The 21,096-nt window shown below is 39.7% G+C and overlaps 1 protein-coding gene across 1 annotated transcript in view; it reads left to right on the plus strand.

The window, feature by feature from the left end:
* Positions 1-12,972, plus strand: part of LOC122804928 (C-X-C chemokine receptor type 2-like) — a 487,401-nt gene extending 474,429 nt beyond the window's left edge. Inside the window, exon 2 of the mRNA XM_044075146.1 lies at positions 9,870-12,972. Within this exon, the coding sequence (XP_043931081.1) occupies positions 9,870-10,928 (1,059 nt within the window). The 3' untranslated portion in view covers positions 10,929-12,972. The remainder of the gene's footprint in view (positions 1-9,869) is intronic.
* The last annotated feature ends 8,124 nt before the right edge of the window (positions 12,973-21,096 follow it).

Consider the following 21,096-nt stretch of genomic DNA (forward strand, 5'->3'; position numbering starts at 1 on the left):
CCCACAGCTGTTGATGTCAAGTTTCATCCTTCCCAGCATTCATATCCCAAAACACAAGGATACAAGACCAGATGTTGTGCCGCTGTGGTGCACAACCAAAATAATAGAGGGGTTCTGGGAACAGACAATGACCCCTGACTACAATCAGCAGGTTATGGGCCCAGAGGTCATTCTCCCTGGTGACTTCCAGAAGGTCAGGGCCAATTTCAGAGTGGATCACAGCAATCCTGGTTTCGTACCTGACTCCCAGAGGAGGAAGCCAAGGGAGATTTTCTCTCCACATATTAGCATTGATTATTATCAGGGCTACATGACCCTTTCCTTACCCCACCAAAGCTGCCATCACTATCTTTGCCAGATTACTCAACCCATCAAATATTAGTGGTAAATGAGGTTCAAAAACTCTTCAACAAAGAGCCCTCAATGAGGTTCCACTGCACCAGAAAGCTCTAAAATTACTTTCAGATACTTTAGTCTTTTTGGTACTTAGGAAAAACAAAGGCCTTGGCCTGACTTTGGATCTCAGTAGCCTAACAGCATTTATCCATAAGGAGCCCATTGAGATGGTCTCAGTGCATTTTATCCTTCCATTTCTATCCAAATGAGACTGATTGTATCTGTTGGCCTTTAAAGTTGATAGCCTCCACACAGACATCAACAAGGAGTACATAAAGGCTATTTTTACATTTGTAGGCAGGAATCATGCACCACCCATTTCAGATGCTTTACTTTGGAATCGGCTCCACCAAGGTGTTTTCCAAGTGCATGTCTGTATCTCCAGCAGCAGGAAACCACAATTTCCCACTACAAGGATGATAGCCGGCCTTAGGCATAGTCCAACTAGGTGGTCGCCTAGGGCGCCGCTTTAGCAGGGGCGCTTTTTCAGTATTTATTTAATGTAGGTAGACCAGGATGGGGGCACTGGGTGGTGTGGTGGGGGGGCGCCATGGAGCCCTTTTGCCTAGGGCACCAGTTGACCTAAGTCCGCTCCTGGTTTCTTTTCATCCCTAATCAGGATGCTCTTCTTCCCCATTAAAGTTGTTCTTCCCTAGAGTCACTGTGAAATTTGCAAAGTCTCACCTCATCTTTGCTCAAGTCTTTACATTCATTCTGTGTTCCCTGAATATTATCCCCTTTAAGTCTCTAGGGCATGCCACTCTTATCTGGCTTAGTGCAGAGAACCCTTTCCAGTCTTAATTTACTTAATGTGACCACATATGCATTTCATCTGTGGGGAAGGGCATTTTGCTGAGCAAACATGGACACTCAGTGAGTCTCTATCTTGCATATCAGTGTCCTGGAGATGTATTTTCAAGACTTACTCACAAAGAAGCTTTATCCTTTCAGCTGAACAACAAGCCTGTTGTCTAGCACATCAACCCATAAGATGGAATCTCCTTTTACGAACTATGTCATGGCATTATGAAAATGTGGGAGTTGGTACTCAATTCCCATTACATCTTGGCGATGATATATATTGTAGAAAGGTAAACTCACTGGCAGACTGATTAAGTCACTCTCTTCTCATGTACTCTGATTACTGATTCTTTATTCAGTTGAACAGTTGCTAAAGCTTTCATTTTTGGGACTATTTGATATGTAACCTTATTCCCTTTCTAACCAGCACCAAGTATTCCAACTATATCCTGCTGACAGCACAACTATGAGGTCAAGATAAGGATAATCTAGCAGCTGATGGTTAAATGTCTTCCTCTACACTTTCCATAATTTCCTCTGGTGATAAGATGTATCCAAAAAGCCAGACTATAGATGCCCAAATAGATTTTTAGTAGCTCTTTTTTGCCTAGACAGATCTGTTTTTCTCTTCTTTCGCCTCATTTCCTCCAACATCTATTCAAATCTGTGGGCTGATGTCTCACCCTTGAAGCAAGCCTCACTTGAATCTTCATGCCTAGAGACAAATTGCTTGACTTTTCCAACTCCAGTGATACCTACATGACTATGCATCTCTGATACCAAATAAAAAAGCCTCTACTCAGGACACTTGTTGACAGAAGTGACCTATTTTTTTTTTGTCTGGGTATCCTGTAGGAACATAGATTCCTTTGCCCAGTCCTATTCTATTGTTTCTTTGCTAACATTCAGACAGTTTTGTCACTGTCCACAACTGTCTTTGGTCAAGATCCATTTAATAGCCATCCTTAACTTTAATTTTGTCACAATTCCACTTCTCTGGCATCTTTCTAACTGTATAATACCTTTTTGAGCAGGACCTTTCAGCTAGATCCTCATTGATAGATCATGTCTGATCTTGGGATATTTACTTTGCACTTCAGAGTCAGAGTTCTTCACCATTCAGAGATACATCCCCATCTGATTTAACATTTTAGTTTTGAAGACATCCTTTCTGGTGGCTACTACCTCTACTACATCTCAGATGTACAAGAACTTTTTGTTTATCCTTTTTATCTGTTTTTCCAAATGAAAAGTATAATGCTTAGGACTAACTTGTCCTAAGCTTGCCAAAGAAACTAATTTAAATCAGCATATTACTTTGCCCATCATCTTCTCAGAATTTTCCATTCATAGAAAACATCTTCTCTGTGGCCAGGGCCAAGTCATTCAGAAAAGATGAACTGCTTTTTTGTGTCCATTGCCAGATCCTGGCTAACGGGAACATTAATTAACAAGCACATCCTTTCCAAATGGTTAACCAATAGTACTGCATTTTGCTATGTACTCCCCATAATGGGGTAGCACAAAAGGGGTGATACCACAATTACTAATGATCATTCCTCTAGGGTAGGGGCTGGGTCCACTACCTGTTATTACAGCACCATCTTACTTGACATCTTTGCACCAGCAACTTGGTTATATCTACTGTATTAATATGGTTCTCTCTCAATATACCTCCTACTAACCTACTTTCAGCTTACATTCATAAACGTTTTGACCATGTCGCTATTATTATACCTTCCCTATATTCTCTTGTTCTGACTCACTTTTGTCCTTCTTCCATCTCATTTTATGATAGGTATTAACTTTATTGCCTCAATATAATATGGCATTTTAATGGAGTTTTTCTTTTTTATTTCCTTTCATAGCCTGTGATCACTACATTTGACCCTGATACTGCAGGAGCTCTGCCATAAGGGCCAATTCCCAAACATTTTCACTGAGAAATTTGCCTTTATATAAAAGCTGTCTTTCTGCTTTTCCCGGTTAGGGGTTGCCACAGCGGAACTCCGGTTCACTGATGATTGGCAGTGAATTGTTACAGTGTCAAGTTGCCAGCCCAGCGCCAACCTTCAAAGAAGGCACACCCACACACCTACCTGCATGTCATTAAATTCACTCAACCACGGGCAGAACATGCAGACTCCACACAAAAGGTGCGCTAGCCAAGAATTGAACCAGAGAACCTCTTGCTGTGAGGTGACAATGCTAATTGCTGCACCACCGCGGCATCTAAAAAAACGTCTTTCATTTTTTCCCGGTTAGGGGTCGCCACAGCAGAACTCCTGCTAATGACTGGCAGTGGATTTTTATGGTGCCGAGTTGCCAGCCTGATACCCAGCCTTCAAAGAAGGCACACCCATTCATGCACGCACCTACCCACATGTCTTTAACCATCACACGACCACGGGGAGGACATAGACTCCACACAGAAGGAAATGTAAGTAAATTTAAATTGAAAATCCTTACTGTATATTAACTTTAAATAGATACCTATTTGTGCTGGAAAGTGGCTTTAATAGCTTCCCAATAGAGCAATCCTTGCACTCTAATGACAACTTACTAAGCTGGCCACTGTCCTTTCTCTTGACCAATAGTTTACACTGTATGTCAGTTACTTAGCCTTTTGGTTGACACATTTAAGCATTCAGAAAAATAAAGAAAACCTGTTCTACTTTGTACCTCTGTGCTAATTGCTTTCCATGGGCTATAAATTAATTAATTAATGTTTTAGTTTGACCCATATTAACTTTCAGAATAATAGTAAGGGTTATAATCACCAGTAGTGGCCAACATGGAGAACTGACTCGGGATTCTGCCCAAAAAGCTACTGATAACAGACTTCCTCTCATGAGATATAAAGTTTATGGGCACAGTGCTGTTCTTCTTGAACTTGAATATACATTTCTTGTTTTTGTTTTGCTTGTGCTTGGTTGTCTAAGTGTCATATTTGGCTATCTGTGCTTTATCACTTCAGAATGTGGAAATGTGCTTTAGCCAACTGTCACTGCCGTATTCCTTCTCTGTGAATGCAGCATCCCGGAGAAAAAGTAAGGATGACTTTAATGTTTATTATTATTTTTTTTATTATTTAGAACACTGTCTTTTTTTCTTTGAGTTGCAATGATCACAGAGTGAGAATAATAAAGTAAAATGGAACTGGAGGCAACTCCCTCCACACAAAGGGGTTGCATGGACATTTGTGTGTCATACTGTGGTCAGAGTGTTTACAAGAATGGTCTATGTTGTTGATCATTCTTCAAGTAATCTTTTTATGTCTATTAAGGGAACAGTTTTATAAACTGGTTAGTGAGCAGAATCCTTCCTGTAGTTGGGGATCCATGTGACCTGGTAGATACTGGGCATTTGACACTACAATAGATCTGTAAGAAACTCCTACATAAGGAGGTAACATATTCTCACTCCATCCTTATTTTCTTATTTCCTCTGCCATCCTCTCTTCTTTCTTTCTTTCTTTCTTTCTTTCTTTCTTTCTTTCTTTCTTTCTTTCTTTCTTTCTTTGTTTTTCCTTCCTATTTCTCACAGACATTAATTTTGGTGAAAGCAGTTTGGCCTGTGTATTATGGAAAAGAAGACGGAGGTCTATCAACTTGGTATAGGTTTATCAAACAGTCCAAATGCTTGTAGCATAAATCCTAAAAGTTGCCCAAGATGCATCTTTCTCTTACAAATCTCCCATTATGGTAAGTGCATAACATTTTATTTATCTTGGCACCAACAATTTAGCCACTTTTATGGGGCATGTGCAGTGATAACATCACACTCTGTGTTATGGGTTGCGTTCACTCCTCCCTCTTCTAGATAATACTTCCATGGCTAATTGGGACAGACCTCGTGGAAGCAGGTATGGTTGTTATCTACCCATATGGACTGACACTCTTCTCAGTTTACTTTTGTCTCAGGTCTATAATAATTGGCTTCTATCCATCCTTTAAAATGTTATAGTTCTAAACCCATCTCTTCAAATTCAGGGATTTGAATACCACATCATCAAAAGGCAAGCAATTGTAAAGATGACTGCAAAACCATGGTAAATCCATTTATGGCTCTTCAACCACTCACCATGCATGAGACACAAAAAATACAAAGTGTTAGAACAAAGTACCACACCAACAAATACTAAAAGAAAACAAAAAACGCTAACAAAAAGCATTTCTGAAAAGGAGCTACTTTTTTTGCAACCCCTTACTTATATATATGCTAATTTCAAAGTTGCACAGTCATGGGGAAGTCAGCAACTTGTCAAACTGTGATAAAAGAGTGCTTTGTTAACTTTGGAGTTTTGATAGCTGCAGTGAGAATCCCAAACATTTTATGAAATGGCAGTCATAATCATTGCATCCTCCCATCTACCCCAACATATTTCTTTAAAAACTTCATTCCACTGATTCAAAAGCCTTGTTAATATCAAATAACACTGAAAATCCCTTGCAACCCATATCTCCTAATTCCATCCATAAATGCAGTTACCAACCACCAGTTAATCTTTGACCACTTCCCTTTCACAAAACGTACCTGCTCTTTTTGAATGAATACCAGGATAATTCATTTCTGGCTGCAAGAATCTTTTCCACTGTCTTATCATGTGCACTTGCCGGTCTTATTTCCTTCTTCTCCTTTTGTAATACTGCCTCCAGAAAGAGATTTAATAAAAATGTTTAGTGCTTTCATTGACCAGTTGCAAAGGACTTTTTCAGAAAAATAAAACATTAAAATCATGTCCTTATATTGCCTTTAGAATGATTACATACTGCTTCTACTTGACAACAAACATCCCATGACTTAAAAAACATAATATTAAAAAAGAAATGAAAAATAGAAATCATTTGCAAAAAAACTATATAAACTTAAGCAATGAACAATATCTAAGAAAACATTTTATTTTGATGATCTCACTGAGACATTCACTGAACATGTATACACTAAGTCAAAGAACAGAAGAGTTATACTGACCTGCCATTGGATGTACATCATGTACAGACTTTTATTTTTTTTAAGTTGTTCACAAAATGGAAGATTAAGTGAAGGTAACGTTCAGTATAATTTGAAAATGATGAAGACAAGATTACAATCGCTTTTACAAGGGCAATAGTCCTTGTCACAATGACGTCATCAATTTTCTCTGATTATTTTTTTAATTCCTCCAGTATCAGTGGTTAAAGTGATGGTAAACCACTTGCTATAATCTGAATTGTTCTGTTCAGTATTCTTAACAGGGCAACAGTATGTTAGTATAAGAAGAAATTTAGTGTTTGTCTTATTCAAAACCTCTTCAGCTATATTCAGCAGTCTGTCCTTAGATTACCTTCTGTCAACAAATAACTCAGTGAAATGATTAATTTAATCACTAAATACTGCATTACTGGTGATCAGTCCACAGCTATAACAAACTACCCAATCACAATGTTGTATTTCATATCTATGGGTTCTTAACGCATGAAATGCAAGTAGCTGCTCGCAAAAGCTGGTTTTCAATATAAGCTATTTTTAAATCTGTTCACAGAAACTTTCAGATACATAAGTGTGTCAAAAAAGTTTACTTTCATTCCAGTTTCACCTTCGGGAAAATGTAAAAAAGTGTTATTATTAAGAGTATCAATAAACATATCAAACAATTCTGCAGTTTTTTTTCCACACAAAGAATATATCATCAATCTGCTTGAAAAATGCATCCCTTGTGAAAAGCAGATATTGATACAAAAAGTCAAATTCTCACCAACTCAGAAGCACATTAGCAAATGTTGAGGCTTTTCTTATTCCCACAGCCACACCTTTAACTTGATGGTAAAATCTGCCATTGAGGGCAAGAAAAGTTCATCAATAGGATATCGATCAAAATACATAAAGTAGTGATTCGAGCATCAATAAAACAGTAAATTTTCCTCAAGACCAACTTGACAAATTTGATACCAATGTCATGGGGAATGGATGTATATGAAGAAACGATATCAACAGTACCCAACCAAACTTCTTTGCCTTCAAGATTGTATTCTTTTAGATAATCTGAAGAAGTTTCATGAATCTCTTAAATACGAGGCAGACTTTTGCATTAAATCATTAAAAATATAATCTCAGTTAACTGCAGTATATTCAATTGCTGAGCCTCTATTTGCTCCACTATGCTGGAAAGGGAGGATTTTTTGGTGTCTTTATGTGAAATAGGAAAAATTCAATAATCGCCCTATCCTAGGATGACATAAAAAAAATATTTTTTTTCTAGGTTAACACATGCCTGACAGAAGAAGTCCAGTAAGGTATCAACCATTCCAAACTTATCATTAATAAAATGTAATGCTACGTCATGGTAACTAGCAACTTTGTTTAAATGTTCTTCCATTTGCAGCACTCATTTATCAGTATCCGCAACCACTATTCCATTCTCTTTGTCTTCTTGCATGTATTTCAAATCAGTCATTAGTTTGAGTACATTTAAGGTTTCCCTTCTTCAATATGTAAGTTAAAAAAAAAAGAATCCACTGGTTTGATGGTTGTTGAGAAGATTCCCTGAACTTTCTGTCAAACACATCAACAAATGTTCTTTAAAGGTGTGATTAATGCAGGATTGCTGGCAATGTACTTTAAACCAGTCTCAGAGTAAATGCCAATTAATGAATTGTCATTTAATACATATTGCAAATGTAATTTCTCATTGTAGGTTCTTAGTTCCAGCAAGACATTAACCATGTTTATTCCACATGTGGGAATAAATGCATAACCTTTCTAAGTATCTGATTTTGCTAAAGGTCAAGCATCTTTGAGCTCAACTTCAAAATAAGTATTTGTAATGAGAAGACGAATGGCCTCATTCTCTCTCTCCCTCTGCATCTGTAGCTCATGTAGTTAGTCTAGCATGTCTTGTTGTGAAAGACCATTCCTTGTTGATAAGTTAGAGCAGTAACTTGATCCCCATGTTATTTGTTATTGCTTGTGTTCTGTTGACTAACCTCTTTGAACTCCTCAATGGCTGCTGTCTTTCTATTCCCCCTAAATTACTTCCATTTTCATGTCACTGCTTGCAGCATTCTGATTGCAGGATGCAATCACATGATTTTTTTTGCGTTAGTCTGTAAAACAACCCATTTTTGTAGGCACACATCCCAGGTCCATGTGTTGTATGCAATGCACCTCTTCTAGTAGGTATCAACACTGCAGAAGGCCAGACTGATTCTGTACTGCCAAGATAGGTAGGAGAGCAACAGATATCCTAGCTATGTTTTTCCTTGTTGTGTCCCACTGATTAACCTGTCCTTTAGCAACTGAATGTTTTTAATTTGTGAGTTATTCCCTTATGTGAAATACTGATAAATATCTTAATAAGTTAAATAAACAATAGCATGTGCTTAGGTCATCCTGATTGTGAACTTAACTCCCTGTAACTGTTTCAAAATTTCCAGTTCTAAATATTTACAGAGTGAAGTCTGTCATTACCAGCATATTATACTGATTCTGTATAAGCTGCCCTGGCTACTTATTCATCAGCAGATCATTTTAAAACGTATGTCTTTGGCACAGCATGATTTGGGTCCCCTCTACTTATAGTTTCTGTGGCATTATGTCAATCTCTCCTTTTCCTATGCTAAGCCATTCAGAGAACGTTGACCCTTCCAGACATATGGTTCAAGTCCTCTGGTATTTATGCCTTTGTTTTACATGGGACACTCCCATGGAATGTCACCTATTTGGTTGAGGAATTCCTCCACAGAATGCAGATTGAAACATTTCTGAAAAATCTATTTATTTGATCTGTCCTACAATTGACTGATGTCTACGTTTATTTTATGATGCCATTTTACCACACATTTTTTCTGGTCACTATTTATTTTCTTCTACTTGATTTTATTATTTGTATTTGGTTTTATACCGTGGTTTCTGTATTCATGATTTTACTGTATCCAGGTTTAGATATAAGCACATAAATAAACTTGAATTTGTACAGTTATTTGCCATAAGCTCTTCCATCAAGTGTTTTGGTTACCTCTTAAAAGGTTAGCACAAAATTCAAAAGGTAATTCCCCCCTCACCCTTTGACAAACACACAGACTGTTCCATATCTAGCAGCAGTAAGTCCCCTGTTACATTTTCACTAAGTTCAATGATTTTAGGCTAAAGAGTCAGAAATTGTTTGTGTCTGTTGTCTCACTTCTTTGTCAGCTGGTACCACTACAGCCTATTGTATAAGGTCAGGGATGCATGCACATTATAACATTTTAGTTAACATGAGTGAAAGGAGCTTAATAAGGGTTTCCTTGATTTCTGTATAGAAAGCTTCCAGGTATGTTTTCTGGACATGCAGAATCCTACCTCTGTAGCCTGACTTCTATGACATCACATTTCTGGTCTTTAAATACAGTTCATGAATCACAGTTTATACTCTCTCCATGCCATTGTTCCTGCCATAGCAATTGCCGGTAACTATTATTAGCCCTTTAAGACCTTATGAGGGTTCATGCTATACTGACATTCATGTCATCAGATGGAATGCTGTTCAGTTTCACTACTTGCTATTTAAAGGTATTCTGTTTACTAAAGTTGTCCATGCAGACTCTTCAGAACAGGAGTTTATAGACTAAATTACTAATAGTAATATTAATAAATGATTAGCAAAGTGTGAATAATAAATAATATTTTCTTTTCTGGTATTTGTTTTCCAGAATAATGACTATCTAATGTCATTTTTGTATGAGTCTTGGATGAACAATACGCAGAATAGCACCTTCACTCTAGATCCTGACACAATACCGTGCAACTACACAGTCAATAATGAGGCTGCAGGTATACTTCTTTGTGTTGTCTACATCCTGATCTTCTTCCTAGCCATTCTGGGTAACATTATTGTGATTGTTGTCATCAGTCATAACAGGCAGTCCATGTCATCAACTGACACATACCTTCTGCACCTCAGCATTGCAGATATGTTGTTTGCTACCACTCTACCTTTCTGGGTTACCAACACCTTAAAAGAATGGGTCTTTGGGGATTTCCTCTGCAAGGCAATAAGTATGGTCCAAGAAGTTAACTTCTACAGCAGCATACTGTTCTTGGCTTGCATCAGTGTTGACCGATACCGAGCTATTGTCAAAGCCCATAAGCACAGACATCCAATTTTTACAAGATTGTCGTGTGTAGTAATCTGGGGTTTTGGCATTTTTTTCTCTTTGCCTGTTTTGTTCCGATCTGCATTTAAGGCAGTTTATAATGGCAAGCTTGTTTGCTATGAGGACTATAATGATAAAACACATCTCCAGTGGAGAATGATTACATGGCTATTACGTCACATCATTGGTTTTTTATTGCCCTTGAGTGTCATGCTATTCTGCTATGGTGCCACTATCAGAAGAATATTCCAGTCCAAGAACTTTGAGAAGAAGAAGGCTATGAAGGTAATCATAGCAGTTGTGCTAGTATTTCTTGTTTGCTGGTTGCCTTATAATGTTGTCATATCTATTGACACATTATTAAGGTGCAGAGTCATGGAAGAAACCTGCCAACTTAGGAATCGCATTCTAACAGCATTGTCAGTCACGCACAGTTTGGCACTCTTACACAGCTGTATAAACCCTATCCTCTATGCTTTCATAGGAGTAAAGTTTCGATACAATGTCCTCAAAATCCTCATGAAGCAAGGCATACTCAACAAAAGCTTTGTGCGAAAGTACGCTCGATCATTTTCAGTTTCTTCTGACTCTACCATGTCTTCTACGACATTATAGTTTACTATCAGGAGGAGCACAATGAACATATCAAAAATAAACAGGAAGAACCTGTGATGCATTTTTTGCCAAGAGTTATAAGGCAACGTTGTGATGATGTCTGAACAACTCAGTGAAGAACAAAAATTAATGTATGAAAAACTTACACAAACACAAAGGTTGAAGGCTGTTGAAATATCCTCATGTCCAATAGACTGCAGGAATAATGTAAGGTTTTTAAGACAGCTTTCACTTTGATTTTGAAATTCAGTACCTTGAAGGTATACAAATGCAGAAATATTTAGCAAGCTGCAGGTTTCTAAAGATCTAAGTGGCTCAGCAATGTATACGTGCTGTGAACTATTCCAAGATTACCTTATGACCATATGCAGTGATACTGTCTTGCTGTCAGACATTAGACAAGCACTCTGTCTGACAGAAATAGGAAGTCAAAGGCAAATGGAATTTTGAACTTTAAAAGCAATCACAGACATTGCAAGTTTGTCTTATTTTACATATTCATGCTTGAAATAGTTAAAATTATAAACATGGTGTTTGGATCTTAATTCTTACTATTAATGTCTGTAGTAGTTTGCATGTTTTTCATGTATGTTCATCAGTAATAGTTGTGTAAAACTTACAATTAAGAAATTTAAAAGTGTAGCCTGAGATAATTAATGGATTATTTGAACAAAGTGTGTGGCAGTAACTGCACTTTCACCCTGAACAAATAATTACATGTATACTTGTTTGAAAAGAGAATAAGCCATTTAGCTTCTGCCCTTCTTCTATCTTTGCATTCATCCTTCCACTTTTACTTTCACCACTTGTTCCATACCCTGCTGAATGTTTCAATGGATTCCATCTCCAACACCCATTTTAATAGGACATTTTATATATACACAGTCTTCTCTGTGATGAAGTATTTTTTCAGATCTAGGGCAAAGACTCTTATAAGCTTCTGCCTCTACTCTCTTACCTATTCCACCCTTCTTGCTCACCTTAGCCCTATCATATCTCCAGGACATAATTTTATATCCCTATATAATGTCCCCCTCTTTCTGTTTCTACAGCATCTCATCTTCCTTGGTCAGACATTTTCCCCAGTGACTTTGTTCACTCCCCCTTTTCATAGTTTTCTTTGGACTTCTGACAACAGCCTGATATATCTCATCTAAAGATCCGAGACACCTGATGCAGGCAGTTTTCAAGTTATGGCCTGACCAGGGCACATGCGAGTGGTAGCATTACCTGTTTGTTTCAGGAATGCATTATCTTAAAGATAACACCCCAGTTTTCTGTTTACTCCTCCCATGGCCATCTCACTCTACCATTGGAAGTCCAATCTAGATATGCCAGTCTGTTTTTCTCCCCTGATAGGTTTAGTTTTACTCCCATCAGCTGATACCTTACATCAGAATTGACATCATTTTAAACTAGTGTGGCTGAAACTATGACAATCATTGCTTTATCAGTATTTTACTACAACAGCTTGTTAGTCATATTAATTTGCATCCATCCATCCAACCACAACTCCTTTTTCCCATTTTTGCACATAGGGTCAGGGTGGCACTTCAACAGTGACAATCATCTAGAGCCAAGGTTCACATTGCCAGGTGGCTAGCCCTGCCATGGTTGTTCTTTCACACCACACACTCATACGCACACTCATATCTATAGTCAGTTTGGAGTGTCCAATCTACCTACTGCATGTCTTTGGAATGTGGAAGGAAACCAGAGCACCCAGGGGGAAACCCACGTAACCACAATAAGGACATGCAGACTCCACACAGAAGGCATTGCAATCCTCTGCACCACTGTGCCACTATAAAGACTTTTTTAGTTTTTATATCACAATATTGCTTAAATGTTGCAAGACTGACAATTAAATAAGTCTAGGAAGACCACTGTTAACAGAATGTCTAACGATTTTATTAGAAAAAGAACAGCTACAACTGAAACATCTTAAGTTTTTCATGGATGGATATACAAGTTTTGAATAGCATTTCTGGAAATATTAACCATGCAAAAATTAAAACAGGCAATAAATGTTTGGACACTGTAACTTTTTCTTTTCTTTATTGATCATACACTATAATTATGACTGATGGGTTCCATTTTAAACAATACTAGTTTAACCCATATCCCTGTGCAGTAGTGACATAAAGTATCATAACAATGTATTAGACACAAAAGATTTACTCCATTGGATAGGTTTAAGTTACACATAAAAGTGAATGTAATTTAATGCAACAAATGATGCATGTTGTAGGTACCGTTCAGTGAGGTAACATCCAAGTAAGTTACTGAGTTATTTCAAGAAGAACACTGTTAAGTAAAACTTCATTTGCAGTCAGTTTGACTCTAATAAACTCTACTAAGCATCCTGTACTGACTGAACACTCCTAAAAGCAAGCATTTATGTGAAATGAGCATCACCTAGCTATCAAAAGAATAAACAATTATTTCAAAATAGTATTTTTTTTAAAACTAGACTGATTCAAGGTGTTCTACTGCTTACAGTGATTCCTGACATAACATGAGTCATGTTGTAGGAAGTCTTTTGTTGTAGCTGAGGATTGCAGGATCATAGGATCATAGGTTCATGAGAAGTCACTAGGCTAATGGCCCTAGGGCCCATACAAGCCTAGCCAAGTTCTTACCATTATTTCCACAATCAACACATATTGCCACTGTCCAATAGGGACACAGATGGAACCTCTGGAGTGAATTTACAGTCACCCATCCAATCATCCAGATTGCATTTGAAGAGAGCCAAAGAGGTACTTTGTTTGACATGAACTGGGAGTCTGTTCCAAAGGTGTGGTAACCTCTGGGAGACAAATCTGTCCCTCCAGCAGGCTTTATTAATGTCACATACCAGGTTAAGTTCTTTAGAACAAGTAACCCATGTACCATATGACTTACAGATATGCAGCATTTACAGTAAAGCAGGATTAGATATTGCCTTGTATGCAAGGCAGAGATAACCTCTGTGTAGTCTGTATGAAACAGGATAAAGTGACAGTGATTTCAGATGATCCCCATTGGGCAGATGCTGAAGACTTTGGATTTCCCTTGTGAGGAACCTTTGTGGTTTCTCCAATTGTCGCAGGTGCTTGAAAAGGTACATACCAAAAGGGGCATTGTGCTCAATTATTGGCCTGATGAGGGGAGAGTACAGGGAGGTGATAACTTCTTTTTTGTGGTGGCAATGCCCTTACTTATGAGATGGGCAATATAGAATACCTTTCTTGCCACTGTGGAGACATGGTAGCCAAAGGTAAGGTTGTTGTCAACCTGTGTGCCTAGGTCTCTCATCACTGAGGGTGTGTGCCTTCACTTTGCTCTGGATCTCTACAATGGTTGGTACCCCATTTGTGAGGTGCTCTGAATGAGTCTGTATGGTGTGAGATAGTGCTCATCAGACTAGATACTCTGCATCACTTTCTTAGCATTTACCTTTCAGGTTTAAGTATTTAACACACTGCCTTTATACATTTCTGCATAATGAACAAAAAAATAAAAATAAAAATGTTTTCCATTTTTTATGGAAATAATTTTGCATTATAAATGTTATATTAGCCAGTAACAAAAAAATGACTCATCACATTCATGATATAGTCTGAAGAAATAGGTAGAGAGTGTGCACAAGATCAAAGTATCAAAAGCTGCCACAGTGAAAACATCTTTTTTGCCAAATTAACTGTGCAGGTTATATCGGAGAGCCTTTAAATTCAGAACACTAACTTTCGCAGGTTACTTATCTTATGACTCTGCCTAATTAACTAATGAAAACATGGTAAGATCATAGAGGTTTCCAACAATTTACTGTCTTTAAGAAGAAAACTATAAATGTCCATGCTACAGAGTCCACATTTGTTTAAGACACTATTACACACATCACAAGAGCTCATGCAAATTGTATTAGGTGGCACTTTGGTTGTGTTGCTTATTTCTTAGAGGAATGAGACTAATTTTCAGACTGAGTTGGAAACTCATGGTGATAGAGCAAGACAGGTTTTCATTACCTGTCACTCATCACTCTTTTTCTGATGTACAATGACCTGAGAGTAAGAATAATATTTTTGTTTGGGGGGGAGGCAAGTTTAACTGCTGTGGAAAAACACTTTTCAAGTAAGTTTAATATGATTTATTTATTCATAATTGCAGTAACTTGTGTAACTGCATTTTAGGTGTTGATGTACTCAGGATGACTGCTACAAAGAATATTTGTCAAGTAATTGCAATGCTATGGAGACATAGTGAGCCTGTGTTATAATCCATAATGTAAGATATTTTCAATTATACGTTCAACCAATGGATTCAAAGTGTTAGGAATGTTCAAGTCATAGGCATTACTTGAAATACTAAAACAAATGCCATGAAACTGTATGGATCATAACCATGCTTTGTAGCACTTCCTCAGTCCAGCATTTGGCTTCAAAAACCAAAGAAGGGACTGTATTTCAATAAAATAGGATATCATCATCAGCATTAAATAAGGGTGTAGCTGAGAGATGGGGATAGAGTGATGTGGAGGCAGCACTGTATGATGGTATGGATGGACAAGCAGGGGATGGAATGGTGGGTAGTTAGTCATGCAGCATTGCATGATTGTGTCGATCAACAGGTGGAACATGGAATGGTATGAAGATGGGCATGCAGCATTGTCTAATGGTATGGATGGACAGACAGGGGACGGAGTGCTTGGTAGTTAATCATGCAGCATTGCATGATGGTGGGGGTCAATAGGTGGAACATGGAATGGTATAAAAATGGTCATTTGGCATCATATTGAATGGGGAGGAGGGATATGGAGTAGTGTGGAGGTCAGCATGCAGCATTGTATGATGGTATGGACAGACAGGTGAAGGATGGAGTGGTGGAGAGGTCAATGGCACAAATGGAGAGGTATGGCTGGAGTAGAGGGGGGGCTGGTCATGCAACACTGCATGACAGTGTGGATAGACAGTCAGGGAATAGAATTTGGTGAGATGGTAATGCAGAACTGTGATGGCATGGATGGACAGGTGAGGGATAGAATTGGGGCAAGTTGGTAATGGTGTGGACTGACGGGTGGATCATAGAGTGGTGAGAAGGTAATCCTGTGGCTCATAAGAATGGACAGATGGAGATAGGGCTGAGGGAAGGTGATCTTGCAATCTTGTATGACAGCATAGTTGGACAGGCGGGAGATGCAGTGGTGAGGAGGTGGTAATGCAGTATCATATGATAGTGTATATTTACATATGTGGAATGGAGTGGTGAGTAGTAGGTAGTCATGCAACATGATACAATGATAAGTCTTGAGAAGTGGAAAAGGTGTTTTAGGGAGGTGGTCATGCAGCGTCATATGATGGTGTGGCTGGACAGCTGGGGAAAGAGTTTGGGGTGGTGGTCATGCAGCATCATATAATGGTGTGGCTGGAGAGGTGGGGAAGGAGTTTTGGGGATGTGATCATGCAGCATCTTACAATGGTTTCACTAGAGAGATAGGGAAGGAGTTATGGGGGGATAGTCATGCAGCATCATACAATGGTATGGCTGGTGAGATAGGGAAGGTGTTTTGGGAGGTGGTCATGCAGCATCAGGTGATTATGTGGATGGAGAGGTGGGAAAAAAGTTTGAGGGGGGTGGTCATGCAGTATCTTACAATGGTGTAGATAGAGAGGTGTGAATGGACTAGTGCACATACCTCTCAACCTCTTAGAGCAAGAAATCTGGACAAAGTTATAAATAAAAGTGGGACAAAGGACCAAAAATAGTGACAGTTTTTAAATATTGTTCTTGCAATCTTAGAAAGTTGATAGAATAACAGGTTTTGAATTAGCATGAATTTTCTGAAAGGTATGAAGTCTGAAACTCAAATGTCTGTCATTATTTTCTTACTTCAGTCTTAAATGATTTGCCACTAATTTGCCAGAAAACCACAATTTTATAAAAAATGGACCAAAATTATGAGGCAAAAATCTGGACACTTTGCGAAAATTTGTACAGTTGAGAGGTATGACTAGTCCCCTTGCACCCCCTCACACCCCCTGCAAATTAACTATACCAAATCTGAGTTCACACTACAGTGAGGAAAATGTGAAATTCCCCAACCTCACTGTACCACGATCTTTGTTCAAAAGCTTTGAGTTTTCAAAAACTCAGTCATAAGGAAATATGAATTTTGAATTTCTGACAACTCAAGTTTCTGATAGGAACCCATATATCTATATCTATTTATCTATCTCTATATGTTTATTCAGTAAACACAGGGGTGTGGTTTAATGTCTATGTTATGGATAGTCGAGTAGTGGTAATGTCGATGGTGTGTAATAATGACACAGTTAAGTGGGGTTGGAGAGGTGAGAGAATTTGTGCATATATATGCGAGTCAGGCCCCAGAATTCATGAAGCTTGTGCCAGGTGCAGGCGTGGCATCAGTGTTCTGACACCAAATATGTCCGCCGAGCAATTCAGGTACGAGCTGTTTCCACGTGCACTACCTGCATATGCTACGCCCACACAACTCCTGGGCCCTGTATGCTAATTACCCCATATGCAGCAGTGCAGCATGCAAATGAAGGTATGTAGCAATCCAGGAAGTGGTGCAGGCATAGTGTAAGCATGCAGAAATGTAAACCGTAGAAAACGGTTTACAATTTTGCAAGCATAAAATCGAAGCCATGACAGCCGACCAAACACATGTATTATATTGTTAATATATGCCAGTGTCTAAATATATAGCCATTGGCATAAAAAATTTACAAAATATAAAAGTAACATTTAGTATATATAGTCGCACTATCGCGACGTGGAAGCACAGGGCAGCGGTGCACAAAGGGGATTGCAAGGAATATATAAAAATATAGAATAAAACCACAATGAAACACATATTACGATTTCCCCATAATAGTCAATAGCAGGCATGCTACACTATACTATGGAGCAAGGGTTGCTAAGGGGCAGTGTTATGCGCAGTAGCTAGGAATTAATAGGCAATGCAAATGAGAGGAGTAATAGTGAATCACAGATTCTCTGCTGGTGTAAGGATGCACCACACAGCATAGCATTATAACACCAAGGTTTGTCCTTGAGATAAAGATGACATCAAGAGAGAGGTGTGTCGCCATTGCTCTAAGCACATTGGAACATTGCTAAACCGGTTTGCCCCTAGCTAGGCAAAGCTGCAGGATAGGGGTGTTTTGAATTGGCCATAGCTATGCTTAGCTGAGAGTACACAAGGTAACCAAGTATGCATGTGAACGAGATGAAAACGCACGTAAACCCGGTAAATGGGTTTGTGCGGCATGTACTGCAGCTGAAACAGGAAGGATATAGGAAAGAAATAAGGAAATGTTGCAGCAGTGAAATTGGAGTACAAATGACTAATTAACATGTAGGAGCCTACAGTGGGCCATTGACAACAGCTAACAAGGCTGCAAGCAGCTACCTGCAGAACAGGAAAGGGGAGGGGCTGTACTGTTAAGAAAACAGTAAAGTGTCAAAACAGAACAAAGCCGATTTGCAGTATATCAGCTACAAGGCACATTTTGCCATGACGGGTAGGAAAAGTACAAAACAAGAAAGACGGCAGGTGGATGCATTTCTGATAATGGGAGGGGATCCAGGGTTAAAAGTGAATTAAAGGGCAACAGATTAATCAAGGCAGGCAAGTAGATCTCCACAGTAAAGACCCCACACTTGCAGTACTCATTGCAAAACCCATAATTAAGACACGCTGCAGCTGGAATAGCTCATACACATCCACTGACATCAGCAGCATCCATAGCACAATAGTATAATGTGTGAAAGCACCTTACATACATTTGTGTATTCCCATACACTCTGCACCAGTGGTGTATACAGATGGGGAAATTTTAGTATGTACATGTTAGGGGCTGCCATAGCTTTGATCCACCAGCATGTGTTGGAGACTGAAGGTGGTGTGGAGGATGATGCACATGACCACCTCAGGCAAGAGGGGAGGAAAAGAGTGTTCAGACCAAGGGTAACCTACCAGGGGCTACATGATCTGGAGATAAAAGAGCGTTACAGGGTGGATGGGGGCATCCTACAGCTACTTGTTGAGCTGTGCCGGCAACGCCTCAGAGCCAGAACAAACAGAGGGGAACCCATCCCAGTGGATACAAAGGTATGTGTAAGCCTGAGAATATTAGCTACAGGTACCTTTCAAAGACCAACTGGGGATATCATGGGGATCTCACAGGCATCAGCATCCAGGGTACACCAGTTCCTGGATGCCATGTTACCACATGCCAATGAGCACATATACTTCCCCCGAATGCAGGAGGAGTTGGCCAGCAATATGCGTCTCTTCCACCATGTGGCAGAATACTCAGAGGTATTGGGTGTAATAGACTGCATGCACATACACATCACGTCAACACCCAGTGAGCAGGGTAGGCGCTACATAAACCGCAAGGGATACCCCTCCATCAACTGCAAGGTCATGTGCAATGCCCAGGGCATTATCATGGATGTGTGTGCTGGCAGCCCTGTAAGTTATCACGACTCCCACATCTGGCATGCCTCACAGCTGTATCAGTTATTTATTTGTCAGGGGGGACATCCCAAATGGCCACCTGGTGGTGGATGCTGGCTGTGCACTGGAACCGTGGATGATGACTCCCATCAGAAATGCACACACACCCATGCAGGAAAGCCATAATGAGGCACACGTACAAATCAAAATAATCATAGAGCATGTGTTTGGGATGCTGAAATCACAGTTCCGTTGCTTGCACATATCTGGTGGAGCCTTGCAGTACTCTCTAGGCACGTGTGCCCACATCTTCATAGTGTGTACCATGCTACACGTTATGGTCCAGAGGAAACAGCTGCAGCAGGGACAGAATGGTGAAGGCCCTCACAGCCTACCACCATTGCCAAGGGCTCCACAGGCACAGATGTACTCAGACCATGAACACCCTGAGCCAGCCTCAGTAGGCAGATGGAGGTGTGCCCAGTATGCCCATGCCTTGGCAAAGAGGGAACGTATAGCTCACACACTGACAATGTAGGCACCTAGGGACTGACACCTTTCTCTACCTGCAAAAACAGTAAAAATGGATGGCACACACAAGACTACCTGTAAATTGTCATGTATAGGCAGTCTACTGTGTGCATCCAACATAGGCAACCCTCAACGGCCATTGGCACAAGGTAAGTCAACACCTGAACAGTAAATTAAGCTATCAGCATATGCAGATACTGTACGCATAGATTCATAGGTAGGTACTTGGCCAACTGCCAGAGGCCATTCATAAGCCCAGCCAAAATGTGTCAGCTTTTGCCACGCCATTGATTCATTAACTGTCTCTCTGTGGAGCAGAGCCAATGGTGGAATCTCTGGGGTGCATCTACTGTTCCCCATCCACTCTTCAAGGTTTCTCTTGCAGAGTGTTAGTGAGGGGCTCTGTATAATGTAGTTAGGGATGTTGTTCCAAAGTATGGGGAGTGTCTGTGACAGGAATATGTCCCTCCAGTATCTTCCAGTTATTGTTGTGGCAAGGTTCAGCTCACTACAGTGTGTGGCTAACTGTGACATGGATTCCCATAGGTGGAGCATATCCATTAAGCCTGAGTTTGACATGGCTGTGTTGGTCAGTGGAGATCATCTCTGTGTAAATGAGATGCCACTGAGTAAAGCAGGAATTTATTCAGTCTGGCTGCATAGGCCATACGTTGGAGGCCAGTATTCCCCTTGGCGAGGTACATTTGTGGACCTCCCAGCTGTTGAAATTGCCTTCTGAGGTACATCCCAAATGGGATATTATACCCTATGATGGGATTGATGAGTGATGAGTAAAGGGGCACTCTAACCCCAGTATGTCTAGATGGGAATCCTTTAGTAATCAGATGGCCTACATAGAAGGATGTCCTAACTACTGTGGAGATATGATTGTCAAAGGGGAGATCACTATCCACCTTAGTCCCCAGATACCCCATTACCTCATCCATATTAAAGTGGCTGCCACTTATATGTTAATATGCCGGTGCTTAATATTCCACAATGGAATGACCATGCAGTTAGTGGCACTTGGCTGAAGGCCATGATGTCGACATCCTGTGACATACTCTGTGAGGCCCCTTGATGGATGTCTGTGTCAGCTGGACTGTCAATAATGGCTCCCAGTTTGCAGTCATTGCCAGACATGGCCTGCTGTAGTCCACCTGT

This window comes from Protopterus annectens, chromosome 6.part0 (assembly GCF_019279795.1).
Source record: "Protopterus annectens isolate FY-2018-M chromosome 6.part0, PAN1.0, whole genome shotgun sequence".
NCBI lineage: Eukaryota > Metazoa > Chordata > Ceratodontiformes > Protopteridae > Protopterus > Protopterus annectens.